General features: G+C 41.7%; 1 protein-coding gene across 12 annotated transcripts in view; it reads right to left on the bottom strand.

Annotated features, from left to right (window-relative positions):
* DNAH14 (dynein axonemal heavy chain 14) overlaps window positions 1-16,242 on the bottom strand; it is a 342,249-nt gene extending 326,007 nt beyond the window's left edge. For 10 of the 12 annotated variants that reach the window (XM_073899844.1, XM_073899854.1, XM_073899851.1 and 7 more), the window contains exons 1-3: window positions 16,065-16,242; window positions 8,883-8,989; window positions 3,011-3,177 (exon numbers count right to left, since the gene is read on the bottom strand). In XM_073899844.1, coding sequence (XP_073755945.1) covers window positions 3,011-3,177; window positions 8,883-8,914 — 199 coding nt within the window. In that variant the 5' untranslated portion in view covers window positions 8,915-8,989; window positions 16,065-16,242. Of the gene's footprint in view, window positions 1-3,010; window positions 3,178-3,318; window positions 3,428-8,882; window positions 8,990-15,994 lie in introns of those variants that run through there. The other 2 variants (XM_073899845.1, XM_073899848.1) reach the window with 2 other exon arrangements.
* Window positions 16,243-19,595: the final 3,353 nt, after the last annotated feature.

The following is a 19,595-nucleotide window of genomic DNA, read 5'->3' as shown; positions in this document are numbered from 1 at the left end:
TATAATTGGCTGCTCCCATGTTAGCAGCATAATTTACAATTGTTAGATCTTCTTGTTGGATAGACCCTTTAAGTAGGATATAGTGTCCTTCTTCATCTCTTATTATAGTTTTTGTTTTAAAATCTAATTTGTCTGATATAAGGATTGCCACCCCAGCTTTCTTTTAGTGTCCAAAGCATGGTAAATGGTGTTCCATCCCCTCACTTTCAACCTGGAGGTGTCTTTGGGTCTAAAATGAGTCTCTTGCAGACAGCATATCGATGGGTCTTGTTTTTTTATCTGATAGCCTGTGTCTTTTGATTGGGGCATTTAGCCCATTTACATTCAGGGTAATTATTGAAAGATAGGAATTTAGTGCCATTGCATTGCCTGTAATGTGACTGTTACTGTATATTGTCTGTGTTCCTTTCTGGTCTATGCTGCTTTTAGGCTCTCTCTTTGCTTAGAGAACCCGTTTCAATATTTCTTAGAGGGCTGGTTTCGTGTTTGCAAATTCCTTTAGTTTTTGTTTGTCCTGGAAGCTTTTTATCTCTCCTTCTATTTTCAGTGACAGCCTAGCTGGATATAGTATTCTTGGCTGCATATTTTTCTCATTTAGTGCTCTGAAGATATCATGCCAGTCCTTTCTGGCCTGCCAGGTCTCTGTGGATAGGTCTGTTGCCAATCTAATATTTGTACCATTGTAGATTACAGATCTCTTCTCCCGAGCTGCTTTCAGGATTTTCTCTTTGTCTCTGAGACTCGTAAGTTTTACTATTAGATGTCGGGGTGTTGACCTATTTTTATTGACTTTGAGGGGGTGTTCTCTGTGCCTCCTGGATTTTGATGCCTGTTTCCTTCACCAAATTAGGGAAGTTCTCTGCTATAATTTGCTTCAATATACCTTCTGCCCCTCTCTCTTTCTTCTTCTTCTGGGATCCCAATTATTCTAATATTGTTTCGTCTTATGATATCACTTATCTCTCAAATTCTGCCCTCGTGATCCAGTAGTTGTTTATCTCTCTTTTTCTCAGCTTCTTTATTTTCCATCATTTGGTCTTCTATATCACTAATTCTCTCTTTTGCCTCATTTATCCTAGCAGTTAGAGCCTCCATTTTGGATTGCACCTCATTAATAGCCTTTTTGATGTCGACTTGGTTAGATTTTAGTTATTTCTCCAGAAAGTGTTTCTCTAATAACTTCCATGCTTTTTTCAAGCCCAGCTAGTATCTTTAAAATCGTAATTCTGAACTCTAGTTCCGACATCTTACTAATGTCCAGGATGTCCGTACTGATTAGGTCCCTGGCAGTTGGTACTGCCTCTTGTCCTTTTTTTTTTGAGGTGATTTTTTCCGTCTTGTCATTTTGTCCAGAGGAGAATAGATGAATGAGAGAACAAAATGCTAACAGGGTAACAACGACCCCAGAAAAATATACACTGAACAAATCAGAAGAGACCTGAAACCAGGGAAAAGAAAGGGAAAGAAAGAAAAAGGAAAAAAAAAAAGGAAAAGAAAGATTAAAAAAAAAAACAGAATATGATCAAATATGATCAGGCTGGTGCAGAGATTAGTGCCACACACTAGATTTGGGCAAATTTTGGTCTGTTAGAAGAAAGTGCCTCCCAAAATTTTAAAGAAAGAAAAACTTATATATGTACAAAAATAAGGGTAAATACAATGAAGGGATGGAATATGACTGTAAAGATGAAAATTATAAAAGATTTTATAGAAGGAATTGATAAGTTGGTTGAAAAAAGGAAGAAGAGGATTAAAAAAAAAAGGCGGGGGAGAGAATGTGATCAGGCAGGAAACTGGAACAAAGCCATACACTAGAGATTTAGGGTATATTTTGGTCTGTTAGAAGAAACTGTATCCCAAAATTTTAAAGAGAGAACTTATATATACATACCAAAAATAAGGTTAACTACGATGAAGGGATAGAACATGACTCTAAAAATGAAAAATAAAAAAGATTTTTTTAAAAAGGGATTGATAAGATGTTGGTTGAAAAGGCAAAAAGAAAACAAAGGAAAAAGAAAAAGAAAAAAATTTAAAAAATTTACTTTGAAAGACTGAAGAATCATGGGAAAACAGCCATGAATTCTATGTGCAGTATTCCCCTAGCGCTGGAGTTCTGCCATTCTCATTGATCAGTAAACTTCGTCTTGGCTGGCTGTTCGTGCTGATCTTCTGGGGAAGGGGCCTGTTGCCATGGTTCTCAGATGTCTTTGCCGGCTTATGGGTAAACTGTGACAGTGTAAAGAGATGCGGTGAGTAATGAGAGGCAAAACTCAATGGAGACATAAAAGGGCACCAGGCAGTGCTGAACGCCCCATTGATGCTGGATACCATGATTCAGGAAAAGAACGAACCCACATGAGTGAGAAAGTTTTCAGTATGAGGGGGAAGGCCGGGAAAATGGACAATTACACTGATTAGAGTTGCAGTTCTGCCAACCCAAAGAGCAACCTTCATAAAACTGAGGATAGAAAAGAGCAGGGTAAAAAAGGAAGTGTGGTTAAACAAATCGTTTTACATACTGTTAATGGTGCAGTTGGGGGGAATAAGTGGAGGGAAGGAAGACGAACAGGGGCCCATGAAGGAGCAGTCAGGGCCCTGGCAGACAAGAGCACAGAGGAGGTCACCGCACAGCCAGAAGGCAGCGGGGCCTTCAGGGAACGAGGACCCAACTTGAGGGTCCTCACCTCACACAAACCCCAAGAAAGATGACATGCAGGCAAGAGTGAGGTCAACTCTAAGTTGCTCCAGAAATGTCAGATATTCTTGGCAGTGGCAGCGATACCACTGTTATCTTCATCGTGAGGACTACTTAGATCACGTTCCCTTTAAGAGACAAGCTCTGTATCTGAAGATCTCACCAACAGCTACGACTAACAAAATCAATAAAGCACCGAACCTCATACTCTGAAAATAGACTAGTATTGCAATGTAGTTCGCTTGTTATTCTTAAGTTAATGCTATGACAACTTCCTTCCATCTCCATAAAAGAAAACATAAACTGGCATGCCTGGAGAGTAGTAATCTTGATAGATTTCTCCTGTTTCCTCTGACTTCAGGGGTGCAGAATGCATTCTGAATGTTTTATATTTCGAGGTTTCTTTTTCTGCTACTTTAGCTGGTTGATCCTCTGACAGTGTGACAGCTTCATATTCTTGCTCTTCATATTTTTGAAGTCTAATATGACAAAGAAAGTAAGACACTACGGTTAACAGACTCTAGGACTCAAAGTTTAAATCCTTATACTGTATTTTACAATACAGTATCTATCCTTTCAAGCAATTTTTGATACACTTTAAAAAGCAGATCTGGGGGCACCTGTGGGGCTCAGTCAGTTAAGTGTCCGACTCTTGATCTCAGCTCAGGTCTTGATCTCAGGGTTGTGAGTTCAAGCCCTGTCCTGGGCTCCATGCTGGATGCGGAGCCTACTTAAAAATTAAAAAAAAAATTAATAAATGAATAATAAAAAATATAAAAAGCAGATCTGAAACATGGAGAGTCTAGTTAAATGCAAAAGGGGTCTGATATTATCATGGAAATTTTAACGCTGGAAAGGACTTAAGAATCCTCATCTAACTTAAAAGATGAAGAAATATTAACCAATTAGCAGCAGAGTGAGGTCAGAATACAGTTTTTTGAAATTCAATACTCATATATTACCTTTCTTTATAAAACCAACACCAACAACCGCCCTTATCAAGACTAAAACCATATTTTGCAATACATTAGCCAACTGCCTATTTGTAAATGTTAGAAAACCTTTTCATAAGAACAGAATCCAAAATCAGTGCCTACAGCTGACTTATGCCATAGACCGTATTTTTGCAAGGTGGAGGAAATGCAGAGCTCCGTGGATCCTCACATGCTGCTCAGTGGGCAAAACTACCCATTGGTATATTAAACAAAAATACTTAGTCACATGAATAAGAAGGCAAACTTTCTCTTCAAAGACAGAACACGACTTCTTAACACTTGTTCATGGATACCTTTATTAGGTATTCTTAAACCCTTCTCCCTTGAGCATTCTAAGTCCCCTTTGGTTTATAAACACCTTGAACGGTTTCCTTTTTGTTGAAATGTCTGATCCATATCTTTTTTTTTTATAGTGAATTGTATACCATTTTCTTAACAATGTTCAGAAGTTCTTTTCACATTTTATATAGTAATCTTTTGTGATTTTACATGTGCTGAAAACCTCTTCTGGTTTGGACTCAACTTCTCACTTTCTTGATGAAGTCTTCATAAATCTAAGTTCTTCACTTTAATATAACCTAATTTATCTATCTTTGCATCTACAATTTGTGTTTATTCTTTTTTTTTAGAAGATTTTATTTATTTATTTGACAGAGAGAGACACAGCGAGAGAGGGAACACAAGCAGGGGGAGCAGGGGAGGGAGAAGCAGGCTTCCTGTGGAGCAGGGAGCCCGATGCGGGGCTCGATCCCAGGACCCTGGGACCATGACCTGAGCCGAAGGCAGACGCCCAACGACTGAGCCACCCAGGCGCCCCTACGATCTGTGTTTATTCTTAAGAAATCTGTCCTTCCTTCATTACAAATAGTTTTAAAGTTTTGCCTTCCACAAGTCTTATAATTCATCCTTGTGTTGGGGTATGATGTGAAGGGCAGACCCAGTTCTTGCGGCTCCCACGCCATGACGATGTGCAGTAGTCACCACGTATTACTGAACACCCCCATCCTCTCCTCCCCGGCCTGTAGCTCCAGGCGTACAACTGTATACAAGCCTGCACCACTCCAACCATATACAAGAACCCTCCTCCGGGTCTTGATTTTTAGTTGTCTGTCCTTGTTTTTCTGTCCCACTGCTTTAACTGCTATCGTTGTCACAGCTGTAGGTTCATCCCTCCAAATTTTTTTCTTAAAGAGTGCTTACATATCTTTGGCCTTTTGCTTTTCCATATAAATTTTGTTGCATTCTCAATTAAATTTTGTAATTTTCTCCACAAAGGCCAAACACATGATTTTTCCTAGGTACTGGGTTTTTCATTACTATTACAAATGGTGGTAGTTATGATTAAAATTAAGTTTTCAATCTATTGCTGGACTATAGGAACAAAATTCACTTACATACACTGATTTTAATCTAGCAGCCTTGCTAAGTTAAATTAACTTATTAATTACAAAACCATAAATTCTTTTGTACTTTCTTACTAAACATCGTATCATCTAAAAATGATTACGGTTTGTTTCTCCTTTTTCAAACCTTCCAGCTTTCATCTTTTTTCTTGTCTTATTGACTTAGGACCTTTAATAGGATGTCACACAGAAGTGGTAATAGGAAGTATCCTTGTCACTTTTCTCAACTTATAAAGGAACACTTTTAAGACTTGACCATTAGAAATACTTGCTTCAGGTTTTTGGTAAATGCCCTTAATCATGTAGTTTGCTAAAGGTTTTTATCATTAAGAGATAATCCATATTATCAAATGCTTTTCTTCCTTTACTATATTAATGGTAATTGGTATTGATGCACTTTCTAATGTTGAACCAACCTTGCATTTTTGAGATAAGCTATACAATTTGATCTTGGTGTATCATCCATTTTTATATGCTATTTTAACCTGTAGGTTATTATCTTATTTAGGGTTTTCTGCTTCTAAGGTTATGAACGAAACTGACTTAGAAGATTGTATAAATGGGGGCAGTGGGTGGCACAGTGGGTTGGGCATTGGATTCTTGGTTTTGGCTCAGGTTGTGCTCTCAGGGTCATGAGACTGAGCCCCAGCTCAGGCTCCGAGTTCAGCACAGAGTCTGTTTAAGTTTCTCTCTCTCCCTCCTGTTGCCCCCGCCCAATGTGTGTGTGCAATTTAGGGACAATTTTCTCTTTTTCTGTTCTATGGAAGAAGTTGTATAAGATTGGAATTATTTACTTCTTGAATTTGTTAGAACTCAGAAACTCAGAAACTCTGGAAATCTGCCTGAGCCTAATATGTGTGGTCTATGGGGGGAGGGGAAGTTGGGGAGGCAATCATGATTCATAACCACAAATTGAACAATTTTAGTGGATAAAAAGGAATGAAATCTTGCCATTTGCAATGATGTGGATGGAACCAGAGAGTACTATGCTAAGCAAAATAAGTCAGAAAAAAACAAAGACCATATGATTTCATTCATGTGGAATTTAAAAAACAAATGAAATGAGCAGAGGGGAGCAAAAAAGAGAAGAGGCAAATCAAGAAAGAGGCTCTTAACTGTAGAGAACACAGTGAGGTACCAGAGGGGTGAGGGTGGGGAGGTGCTGGGTGAGACAGGTGATGGGGATTAAGGAGAGCACCTGTCCCAATGAGCACTGGGTGTCCTTTGGAGGTGCTGAATCACTATATTGTACACCTGAAACTACTGTAACACTGTATGTTAACTAGAATTTAAATAAAATCTTTAAAAAGTTCACCTTGCCTATTACTTATTGAGCCCATTTTGTTCATATTTTTCTTAAAACGCTGACATTTTGTTTCAGACTAATTACCATGAAATAGTTAATTTTCTCTTTTTAACTGCAGACCCTTCTGTGCTGACGAGCTCCCATCTCCCACCCCCTCGGTAGTGGTTACAGAGCCACTGCCTGGCACTGCTCCGCTCCCCCTGCTTTAGGAGGCAGAACATAGAGAGAACACACACTAAGCAGAGCTTCCTAGAGCTGTGCAATGCACAATCCTAACCATCCACTGGTGACTTCCTTTTTCCTGCTCCATTCTGTCAAAGATCTGCCGACTGTTCGACAGCGGCTGCTTTTCCTGACTTCCTCTCTCTTTGATTTCTATTTTGTTAATTTCTGATACTGCTTATCTCCTTCCCTCGATTTTGTTTTGGTTTAGTCTGTTCAGGTTTTTCTCCTTAACTTCCTGGAATGGATTGTTACCTCATTAATTTTCCAGCTTATCTTGCTTGCTAATGTAAGCTGTAGACCGTAAGCTGTAGACCGTAAATTTCTCTCCGCACAGCTGAATCGGCTACACCACACCACCTGTAAGTGCAACAGGATTAGCCGGGCAAGTTCAAGTCCTTCTTCTTTGTTTCTTGCTTTTCTAGACTCAGTTCTGCATTGTTTCCTCCTGGGGCAGGGCTCTTTCAGAAAAGTGTCTGTTTTTCAGACATCATATTTCCAAATGTAGACTGGTTTTCAAGTCAACCTCTTGTAACTGATGTCTACTGTGATTAAGAAGTACATGATCTATTGAGATATTTTGAGAATTTGTTTAAACAAGTTTTATGGTCTGCAATGGTGAAGTCTTGTAATTGTTCCCTATGACCCAGTAGAGAATATGGAAGCATCTTTTTACTTTTCATCTGTTGGTACCCTTCTGCTTTCTAAGATGTTTCCACACATGCATTAATCCAGTTTGACATTAAAAAAAAAAGACCAAAGTGTAGCCCATTTGCATTTACTGTGATTACAGGAATTTCTGGAAGTTATTTCTATCACCTTATTTTTGTCTCCTACGTATCCTCCTTCTTACCTTTTATCTCCTCCTTTCTATCCCTACCTTTCCCTTTTTCCTTCTGGAGAACTTTCTCAGCTTTATCTTTCACCTATTCTCTCAATCTCCATTTCTGTTATCATATATTTAATTTCCATAAGCTATTTTTTTCCTCCAGATGTCCCCTATTTTTTATTCTCTTAATGCTAGTTCTTCTGTCACCTGACAGCCCAGGATAGGCTTGTGCTGGTTGTTACTGAACTTTTCTTCTCCCTCCATGGTCTATTTTCTCCAGGCTTCTATGATTTGAGTTCCCGTCAAGCTATAAACTTTCCTCAAACGATCATGGGTCATCTGCTCATATTTAAGAATCATCACTGAGACAGCAATGAGACCACTCTTCATGCACTGGTGCAATCTGTCAACTGGTAGATTTCACTGTGGGATATCTGAGGCTTGGTTGAGGTTTCCCCAAGTGGCCTTATCGATCAATCTTTCCTGTTGGCTGGCCAGATTCCCAGAGGATAATATGCTTCGATTCTGGCTGTGAGCTTCCTAAAAGTCCAGCACAGGAAGAATACTAAGGTTCCCTATGACTTGGGTACAGTAATGTACTCTCAGCTGTTTGGTGTCCCCACATCCTGGATGTCTTCTGTTGGAATGAAGGAAGAAACATTCTCCTGGCTGAGTGAGGTTAAGGAAGGGGATCTGCGTTCTGTTTCTTCTACAAACTGTCAGGTTACTACTTTCACTGCCACTGCCACTTCGAGAGGATCCTTAGAGGTGGGAGGTCAGGTGGCAGCAGGATGAAGCAGCTGCTTCCGGGCTTCACCCTTCCACCTTCAGTTTGCACTGTCTGCTCTGCAAAATCAGCAATCACTTATCCTTCTGTTCCCAAGCTTCCAAAACGACATGGGCAACTCCCATGTGTTTTTTGTCTCCTCTTTTCCTTCTCTTGTGGGTTTACTCCTTCTTGATCACATGGTGGGATTTTAGGAAGGAGAGCAGTAAGAGCATGAGTTCAACCCATCAGGTTTAAATAGGAGTCTGTTTCTTCAAGTACTCCTTCACTCCATTATTTTCTTCCTGAGTGGATGCTGATCCACAGAGAGGAATGTGAAGAAGGAAGAAAGCACATGAATCTCTCCAACCTCTTCTCCGTCTGCTTACACCTAATCACCTTTGGCCTTCCCAGGGTTTTTCAGCTGTTGGTTAACTTCTCATTTCCAGCAACTCCTGTCTCACGTTTTTGGCATATCCAAGACTGGTCTGAGAAGGAGCCGGTGTTAATCTGCCCTTCTTGTCAGGAACCCCTCCCTAAGGTTTGCTAAATTCCGGAACCCTCATCCATTCCTCACATGACACTGTATGTTCTTCATTGTCAGAATGGCTTACCAGTAGTCATATATTGTTGAAATTTTAATTTTATTATATCTTATTTTACCTTGCTTTTGTGTTGCTTTTCTCCTTGTCCATGTCTGGATTTACTGTTGTCAAATCGATGGGTATACTTTTGATATATTTTTCTAAACAGAACTATGAAGTAACAGCCTGTAAAAAAAAAATGTTCACGTTACTTTTTAAACATAAAAGATGCTTTCACAGATATGACTATTGGTTTCAAAACTGCATATATGGTTCTGAACTTCCCACTAGGCTTAACTGAATATCTCCATTATCTTCAAGTGTTTCCTCCATATAGTGTGCTTTCCAGACCCTTCACTATGCTAGTTATCCTTCTCATGCAGCCTCCATATTGTCTACCTTCCTCTCTAATGCAAGGTTTTCTTTCTTATATTGATGGGTATGAGGTATCAGATAAAAAGTAAATGCATTAATTATGTTCTAATTTCTTCATTTCACAATGTAGAGCCAACAGATGCTACCTAAAGTGCATAGATCACAAAACAAAGGTTGAAATATATATGATGTTATAAGTCTAGAAGAACTAAAATGATGCATGAACCTTCCCAAATATCAGAAGCAAAACATAACAATGTATTTACACAAAACAGGGATTTAAAACATCAAAAAAAAATTCAAATATATTTGAAAATTTCAAAATATTAAGAACTAAAGGCTAAGATATTAAATTTTAAAACTTGTGAGATGCATCTCAAGAGGTACTTACAGGTAAATAAAAGCCTTAAACACGTAAACCAGAAGAAAGGAAAGACTATTGAAAGAAGTTAGAAAAAGCAAAACTTTATAAATCCTAAGAAAGTAAAAAGAAAAAAAGATGAGAGCAGGCCTCTGGACATCAACAAGGTAATGGGAGTAGGAGATACCACTCTGTTCCCCCCCCATAAAAAAGGACAAATAGACAGCTATCCATGAACAAAAATAAGCCTGGGAGAGCTCAAGAGTCCAATTAAGAACTACAGCAACGCAGTGGGAGAAAAAGAGAATAACTCTAGACAAAGGATCCCTAGGGAGACTGGCTGAGCTCAGAGGCTGACCAAGAGCAAAGAAGAAGGTGGGCTGTCTGTATCAGTCACACTGGAGCTGCCATCCAGTCCCCAGTGGCATGTTCTGCAGAGGACTCTGGTAGCCTTTGCCACTGAGGATCTCAGCAGTTCCTACAACAGCGCAGACTCCACACAGCGCTCCTGGTGAAGGATCCTCTAGTGTCTGTCACATGGACACCACCGTGCTGCTCCAGAGAGAACACCAGAAGCATCAGTTACCAAGATCACCAACAGGCACCACTGCTGTGGAACACCAAGAGGGAGACTCTGCTGCCCCAGGACCAGCACAGCCACACCCTGAGCCCTACACATGCCTTGGTTCCACACGTGTGCACACTTGAGACTCCGTCTTCTGGGCTGTTCTGCACAGGCCCATGCTCCAAACCCTAGCCCCATGGCTGCTCTGCAGGCCCTGGAGCCACCACTGCTGGGGGGTAATGAGCCACGCAGACCCAGAGCTTCTAGTACCCCAGAAGTGCCAGACACCAGAGACCAGTGTCACCACCACTACAAGGGCCCTAAGGACCCAGGCCCTGTGCCAAGAGGGATCTCCTCAACCATAACACCCTGCACAGGGGGAAAAAGGACCAGGAATTCTCTAGCACACTTCACTAGCAAAGACCGTAATAGTCCCCACTGCCACTGTGAACACTTCCAGCTGTGCCCACTGAGAACCCCTAAAATCTACGCCAACACTGACCTCACTGAAGAAGCTACAGGGAAACTATGTTGTGGGGTCTTCCCTAGAGCCAGAACTGCCACACCCCACTAAGCAGGTGCCTTTGCACCCACCCACAGGTGGTCTGGAACCACCAAAACCAGTTCCTAATTCTGGAAGAGATGACTGCTCCATGAAATGCACAGACATCAATATAAAGCTACCACAGAAACACAAAAAATTAAGGAAACATGACACCACCAAAGGAATACAGTAATTTTCCACTCACAGGCCTCAAAAAATGGGAGACATGTGAATGGCTGGACAAAGAATTCAAATGATTGTTTTAAGGAAGCTCAGTGAGCTACAAGAGAACACAGACAAAATCAGGAAAATATGAGAACTGAAAGGTCAACAGAGAGAAAGAAATCATAAAAAGGAACGAAACCAATTCTATAGTTGAAGAATACAATTAATAAAAGATAACGCAGTAGCATCAATAGCAAACTTGATCAGGCTGAAGAAAAAAAATCTGTGAACTCAAAGACAGATCACTGAAATTATCCACTCAGAGAAAAAGGAAGAAGAATGAAAAAGATTAAAGAAAGCCCATGCAAATTGTGGGATACTATCAAGTAAAACGATATTAGGATATGAGAGTTCCGGAAGGAGAAGAGAGAGAGGAGCAGAAAGCTTTTTTAAATAATGGCTGAAAATTTCCCATATATGGGGAGGGAGAAAGGTGGGACATCCAGGTGCATGAGGCTATTAAGTCCCCATACAGATTCAACACAAGAGGACTTCACTAAGATACACTGTATTAAAACTGTCAAAAATTGAAGACAGAGAATTTCAAAAGCAGCAGAAGAAAAGAAACTCAACTTGTAAAAGAGGACTCCCATAAGGCGATCAGGGGTTTCTCAACACAAACTTTGCAGACCAGGAGAGAGTGGGATGATATATTCAAAGTACTGAAAGAAAAAAAAAACTGCCAATGAAGAATATTTTACCCAGAAAAGCTGTCCTTTAGAAATCAAGGAGAGCTAAAGACTCTCTCAAACAAAAGCTGAAGGAGTTCATTTCCATTAGACCTGCCTTACAAGAAATGCTAAAGGGAACTCTTCAGGCTGAAATGCAAGGTTGTTAATTAGTAATATGAAAACATATGGAAGTATAAAACTTACAACTTACCAGTAAAGAATACAAATTCAGAATAATACCATAATAGCATTATACAAATCACTTAACTCTAGTATAATGATTAAAAGATACAAGTATTAAAAATAACTGGAGCTAAAATAATTTATTAATGTATACATAATATAAAAAGATGCAAATTGTGACATCAAAACCATAAAATGGGGGGGGGGGAAGAAAAAGGTATTTTGTATGCAATCAAAGTTAAGTTGTTTCGAGCTTAAAACAGACTATCATTACTAGAAGTGGTTTTACATAAGCCTTTGGGTAACCTATAGTAGACGCATAAAAGGTAAAAGAAAAGAATCAAAGCATACCACTCTGGAAAATCATCAGACCACAAAGGAAAATGGCAAAGGAGGTAGCAAGTAACAAAGGAACTATAAAATAGCCAGAAGGGGCACCTGGGTGGCTCAGTCGGTTGAGCGTCTGCCTTCGGCTCAGGTCATGCATGATCCAGCCCCACATCAGGCTCTCAACAGGGAGCCTGCTTCTCCCTCTGCCTCTGCCCCTGCTCATGCTCTCTCCCTCTCTCTCTGTCAAATAAATAAAATCTTTAAAAAAAATAGACACATAAGCCAATGGAACAGAACAGAGAGTCCAGAAATAAACCTACACATATAGTTGACTACTTTTTGACAAGGGCACCAAGAACATACAATGGGGAAAGGATAGTTTCTTTAATAAACGGTGTTAAGAAAATTGGATTTTCCAATGCAAAAGAATGAAACTAGACCCCTTATACCATACACAAAAATTAACTCAAAATGCATTAAAGACTTATATTTAAAACCTGAAATTGCAAAACTCCTGGAAGAAAACATAAAGCTCCTTGACATCGGTCTTGGCAATGATTTTTTAGATATGACACCAAAAACACATGTAATAAAAGCAAAAGTAAACAAGTGGGACATCAAACTAAAAACCTGAACAGCAAAGGAAATAACAAAATGAAAAGCAACCTACAGAGTGGGATCAAACTATATGTGAAAAGGAGTTAATACCCAAAATATGTAAGACACTCAGACAACTCAATAGCAACAACATCCGCAAATTATTGGATAAAAATGGGCAAGGGACCTAAACAGACATTTTTCCAAAGAAGACATCCAGACGGACAACAGACATGGAAAGATCCTCAATATCACTCATCATCAGGGAAATGCCAATCAAAACCACAGATACCACCTCCCACCTGTCAGAATGGTTAGTATCAAAAAAGCAAGAAATAACAAATATTGGTGAGGATGTGGAGAAAAGGGAAGGCCTGTGCACTACTAGTGATGTAAATTGATGCAGCCACTGTGGAAGTTCCTCAAAAAATTAAAAATAGATGGGACGCCTGGGTGGCTCAGTCAGTTAAACATCTGCCTTGGGCTCAGGTCATGATCCCAGGGTCTTCCGATCGAGCCCCGCCATCAGTGGGGAGCCTGCTTCTCCCTCTCCCTCTGCTGCTCCCCCTGCTTGTGCTCTCTCTCAAATAAATAAATAAAATCTGGAAAAAAAAATAGAACTACCACGTGACCCAGCGATCCCACTTCTGGACATATATCTGAAAGAAATGAAATCAGTATCTCAAAGAGACATCTGCACTCCCATGATCACTGCATTATTCACAATGGCCTAGATAATGAGACAATTTAAGTATCTGTCAGCAGATGGATGGATAAAGAAAATGTGGTATACATAAATATACAATGAAATATCATTCAAATTTTCAGCTACAAATGAATAAGATCTCCAGATCTAATGTATAACATAGTGACTACAGTTAATAACACTCTACTGTAAACTGAAATTTGCTGAGAGTAGTAATTAAATATTCTCACCAAAGGAAAAAAAAATTTTTTTTCTGACACATGCTACAACATGGATAAACCTTGAAGACATCACACTAAGTAAAACAGGCCAAACACAAAGAACCCATATTGTATGCTTCTATCTATATGAGGTACCTACAACAGCCATATTCACAGAGACAAAAAGTAGAATAGAGATGACCAGGACCTGGAGAAAGGGGTAATGGGAACTTACTGTTTAATGGGTATGGGATTTCAGTTTGGGATGATGATAAATTCTGGAGATGGATGCTGGTGATGGTTACACAACAGTATGAATGCTGCACTGTACACTTAAAAATGATTAAAATGATGAATTTTATGTTGTGCATATTTTACTACAATAAAAAAATACAGGAACAGAAAACCTACAGCATGGCAATGCAAACCAAAAGAAAACTGGTTAACAATATTATGCCAGACAAAATAGAGTTTAAGGGAAAAGCATTAATAAGGAGAAATTGGATCTCAACAATAATACTAGAAAGGACAATCAAAAAGCTACAACTTATAACTTTTATATAACACCACCACAAAATACATAAAGCAAAACCAGATAGAAAATTTGACATTTCACAAAAACGGTCATGGTGAGATATTTTAACACACCTATCTCAATGATTTACAGATCAAGTGAACAAAAAAGTAACAAGTAAATAGATTTGACCCTCACCAATAGGCTTGACCTAATAAAAAACTCTGTACATAACAAGGAATTTACTTTTCAAATCACGTAAGACATTTATGAAAACTGACCACATCCTAAGTAACAAAAGACTTCACAAATATCAAAGAATAAATATTATGCAGACCCCAGTTTCCAGTAGAGCACAAATAAATTACAAGTCAACAAAAATACACTTTCAAAAATGTACCATACTTGGAAACTTGAAATAGCACTCCTAAATCAACCATGGATTAAAAAGAAAATAAAACTGGAAATTACTCTCTAGAACCATTCAACAATTAAACTATCACATATTCAGTCTGTTAAGCTTCTGCCTTTGGCTCAGGTCATGCTCCCAGGGGCTCCCTGCTGAGCAAGGAGCCTGCTTCTCCCCCTCCTCCCCTCTCTTGCTATTTCTGCGGCTACCTCTGCCTGTCTCTAATAAATAAATAATCTTTAAAGAAAATCACATATTCAAACTTGGTGGATGCAGCTATAGCAGTTCTTAGAGCTTAGAAATTAAAATCTAAGAGTACTGAATGCATTTACTATTTTAAAGATGAATTTGTTCAATAAAGAAGCCAGAAAACGAACAAGCTAAAAGTAGGAAAACTTGATATAACAGAAACAGAATAATCAAGATCAACAAAACTAAAAGCTGATGAGGGGGGAAAAAAACAGTACTCAGAAGGCTCCCTTTTACCCCAAAGAAGTAAAAGACACCAGACCAAAGGAGTTTTACAGGTGAGCTTTATCAAATATACAAAGAACAGAAAATCCTTATACTATGCAAACTCTTTCAGAAATAAAGGAAAACTACTGAACCCACTTCTTGAAAAGTAAAAGCAATGCTTCCCAAAACAGACAAGACAGACAAGAACAAGTACATGCACCAAAAAAATTATAGACAGTAACACTCCTGAACATAAATGCAAATATCCTGAACAAAATATTAGCAAATCAAATCCAAAGTGTCAATGTATATACGTGTGATATATGTAGACTTATAGCTGTCTTACTGGAGTCTATCTCATGAACGCAAGTACAATATCTATGGATGTTATTAATGTAACTCAACATACCAACTTATTAGAAGGGTTATCTAAATCTCTACATTAAATGACATATATACTCATTTACTTCTGTGTGTGTACAGGTAGATGCGTATGCATACACTACGCCACCAGGAGGGGCGCCGCTGCTCAGAGTTCATTACTCAATTATGACTGCAAAACAAAACTCCAAACTCATGAACCTAGAACAGAACAGAGATCACTTGGCCTGATAAAGGGCAGATAAACCAGCGCCGTGAGAAAGTGCGCCCCTTGAGCGCAGCGATGGGTCTGACTCGAGCCCATCGCCCGAAAGCCTGCAGCATGAAAACTGAACGCGGGACTTGGAGGCACTGCCCCGCAAGCTGGGGCCCCCCATTTCCACTAGGCACCTCCAGGCTAACCCCAGGCCAGACCACCACACCCCCGGCCCTGCCCCTCCCGGCACGCCCCCCCCCACTCCCTGGTTCGCGACTCAACCCTACCCCCTACACCCAGGGGCCCCATCCGCCCCGCCCTGGCTCCTCCAGGACTGCCCTACACCCAACGCCCGGTCCTAATTCCCGGCCCTGCTCCCCTGGCCCCTCCCACCCACGTGGCCCCGGCCCGTGGCCCCACCTCCCCGGCCCGCGTACCCCCGTGGTCCTGCCCCCTCCCCTCCCAACCCCGGTCCTACCCCGCTGGCCCGCTCGGCAGACACACTCAAAGGGCGGGTGTCGACAAGGGTCCCAGCCGCCGGCCCTCACCCGCAGCACTGTGGCCCAGCGGCCGCCTCGAGCCCTCTTAGGGCCAAGAGGCGAAGGTCCGGCTCACACACGCCGGATCCGGGCGAGGACAGCGCCGAGGGACGGCGCCCCTACCCCTCCTTCGCCTTAACCGCCAGCCAGTCTCGGGCCACCGGCCTGCTTCGCGCTTGCTGCCAGGGTCTCGAGGCCGCGCAATGCACGTTGGGGGCTGGGCTCACGAGGCCCGCGCAACGCACTCCGGGGGCTGGGGTCGCGAGGCCCGCGAGGCCCGCGCAGTGTACAATGGGGGCTGGGGTCGCGAGGCTCCCGAGGCCGGCGCAGTGTACGCTGGGGGGCTGGGGTCGCGAGGCCCGCGAGGCCCGCGCAGTGTACGCTGGGGGCTGGGGTCGCAAGGCCCGCGAGGCCGGCGCAGTGTACGCTGGGGGGCTGGGGTCGCGAGGCCCGCGAGGCCGGCGCAGTGCACGCTGGGGGGCTTGGGTCGCGAGGCCGGCGCAGTACACGCTGGAGGCTGGGGTCGCGAGGCCCGCGCAGGGTACGCTGGGGGCTGGGGTCACGGCTGGGCACGGAGCCCACCAGGGAGGACGTGGCTGGTGGCTCCTCGGGAGGCTCGCACCAGGCCGTGCTGGCCATGCGGTCGGCGGGGCGCAGAAGTGTGCGCCCCGGGCGGATCCGATCGATACACACGGGTTGCGGACCCGGGTGTGAGCTCCCCGACCCGCACGGCTGGCTGAATGCGGCCGGCAGGCGGGAGAAACCCGTGACTGCGCAGAGCCCGCGGCTCTGGGACCTTGGGGAGGAGCGAGCGTCGTCTTAGCTCCTTACAGCCGGGCGGGAGCCTGTCCCGTGAAGGCCTGCGTCAGTAGTGGGGGATTGTATGTGGACGTAGAGTGGGGCGAAGAGAGAGTCTGGGAACGTGTGTGTGGAAGTGCCTGCTTCCTTTTCGTGTGTCGCGGGAACGGCGCAGCAAGCGGATGCCCGGGCCCCCGCTCGGCCGCGAATTGCGCTGGCGCCCGGGACGCACGGTCCCCTCCCTGTACTCCTGCGGGAGGCCGCGGAAGAGACCCAACTGGGAGCGGCTGGGGCCGCCGGCGTCCGAAGCCGCTTAATGTGTTGAAAGAATGAACTGCCCCCTTGTCAGCGTGTCACAGCGGGACGTGAGTGCGACTTGGGGTCTTTGAGAAGCTGTCAGAAGGGTTTGGTGTGGAAGGTGAGGGAAGAGGCCAGTTCAAAGGGAAAATCATTTTGGAAATTAGCCAAAACGTTGAGAGCCAACTCACCAAAATGCCGGTCAACAAACTATGTAAAACAAAATAGGATGAAAGAAAGGCAGACCGTGAGGCCCTGTTCCCCGTCTTCCCGGTCTCGGCCGACAGCGCCTCTCCTGTGGGGTCTCCTTTGACGCGCCCCATGCCCCAGTCCATACGCCTCGGACTCTTACCAGGGCCTGTAGGTTCCGCCCACGAACCACGTTCAGGCTGTCACTTTGGCCCATCTCTACGGCTTCCGCTGTGGACAAAGCAGTGGTCTTCAGTTTAGGGCGCAGCACCCCCGGAGGAAGCGCAAACGTCCAGGGCCAGGAGGACCGTGATGGTTTGAAAGGATGTACCCTCTGTTAACATCGTGAAGATGGGCCTTTTCTAACCCGTCTCAGAATCTCCCCTCACCCACCTTACAAGACAAAGACAAGCTCTCTCCTGTCTGGAATCCCACTACATTGCTTCCCCGCTGTAAAAACCTGCAAGGACACCAAAAAGCCAGTGCAAAAAAACCCCAAAAAATTAGGATGAGACACCTCTCTTAAGACTAATTAAAGCACCTATAAACACGTTGTAGGACTTCCCCTTTTTCTGTCTTTTTTTCCGTTAAGAGTAAAGAGGGAGGCTAGACATTGCAGCCCTTAGGCTGTGCTGGTGTCATCATTGTATAATGTGGACAGTGGATTCATCTCTTCCATACCCCGACCGGTGTCAAATAATTCTTTGCACTTAACGGACAGTCAAATAAATGCAAGACAGAATCTGTAATAAATATTGCTTACTAAATAGGTTTTTTATTTCATGGATTAAAAAGTTAGCAGTATTTTTCAGTTGTTCATAATACTCATGTCCCAGAATACATTAGCTAGAAATGAGAGCACCTTCAAAGAGTGAAGCAGTACTGGCTAGTGGCACTAATTCTTTTAAATGTAACTGAATATTTTCTAGACCACCAGATTCCTCAAAACACACTGGATAAAACCTGAGCACTAAAGTGATTTCTTTTAAATTAATTCTGTAATGCAATAAGTTAAAACATTTTACCTAATTATATCATGAACTAGATATTCCAATTACATTTAATCTTCATCTTATTTCATAATATGTCTAATATTTCCTACTCTCAAAAAACCACTTCCTAGATCCTGAACCAACTAAGTTTTTTTTAGCCTCATATACCTTTCCCTCATTAAGTACACAGAGATATTTTTACCATGATGTATATGATATTAATAAAGTTATTTCCAAAGCAGTCTCTATGATGTTTTACAACGAAAGCTGATGACCAGTTTTCAATAACAAAATATGCTTTTAATCACACCCCTTCCTTCATAAATCATGTATATTTTAATTACATATTACATTGCAGTATTACAATTTAAGAAATGGTATATAGGTGTATTCTTATTTGTGTAGCTTATTAACACGAATAAGTTATATCTACATTATTTAATTTTGACTTGATTGGTTTTATTAATCCGTTCCTAAAAATACATTCAAAATTTCTTTCCCATTGCTTTCGGTAATAGCTTTTGAAATGTTAAATTAATTTGTTTGACTTGAAAACTGAAGTCAGATTTTATGATCGAAAGTCAGTCTGCTTTGGCTAATTGATTTGGTAATGCTAATAATACAATAGATATTTTCAATAAATTCAGTAAGCTAAATCCACAGATTCAAGGTTTTGACAAAAAATATTGAAAGACATGAAAATAGTAAGAGTCTTTAAATTGTGTTGACAAAGGTGTACTAAAATTTGATCAAATACTTCTATTTACCTAACCCTTTCTGAAAACATTGGGTTAAACAAGGCACCTGTTAGTAAAAATATATATATAATAATAACTAACAGCATAATTAAGTTATTTGATAAAAATCTGAGTAATATTTTGGAGGTAATACTGGTCTAAAATTGAGAAAATGAATGATTCTAATGAGTAGGCGATGAGCACGACCTTGAGTCCTCCCTCCACTACTGCCCAGCCCAAGGAGTCCAGCACCAAGCCTCTGCCTTTCTCTCCCAGACCTGCCAAACTGTGTGGACTGTTCCGGCTACACTCCCACATAGAACTCCAAGGGGTCTGATATTTTTAAATTTAAATCTAGCCTTCCGTGTCATTATGAAAGTCTATACAGATACATAGATCCATGATGATAGAGATCCATGGAACCTATTTTATTAAACAATGTATAAACTTGACAGCCCGTCCTCATTATTCATGGGTTCCAGATTTGTGAATTTGCTTTTTTTTTTAAGATTTTATTTATTTATTTG

This window comes from Callorhinus ursinus, unplaced genomic scaffold, assembly GCF_003265705.2.
Source record: "Callorhinus ursinus isolate GAN/ISIS: 27379988/994484 unplaced genomic scaffold, GSC_fseal_2.0 scaffold13, whole genome shotgun sequence".
NCBI lineage: Eukaryota > Metazoa > Chordata > Mammalia > Carnivora > Otariidae > Callorhinus > Callorhinus ursinus.
The sequence above is the reverse complement of the archived record's forward strand: the minus strand, read 5'-3'. Positions and strand labels throughout refer to the sequence as shown.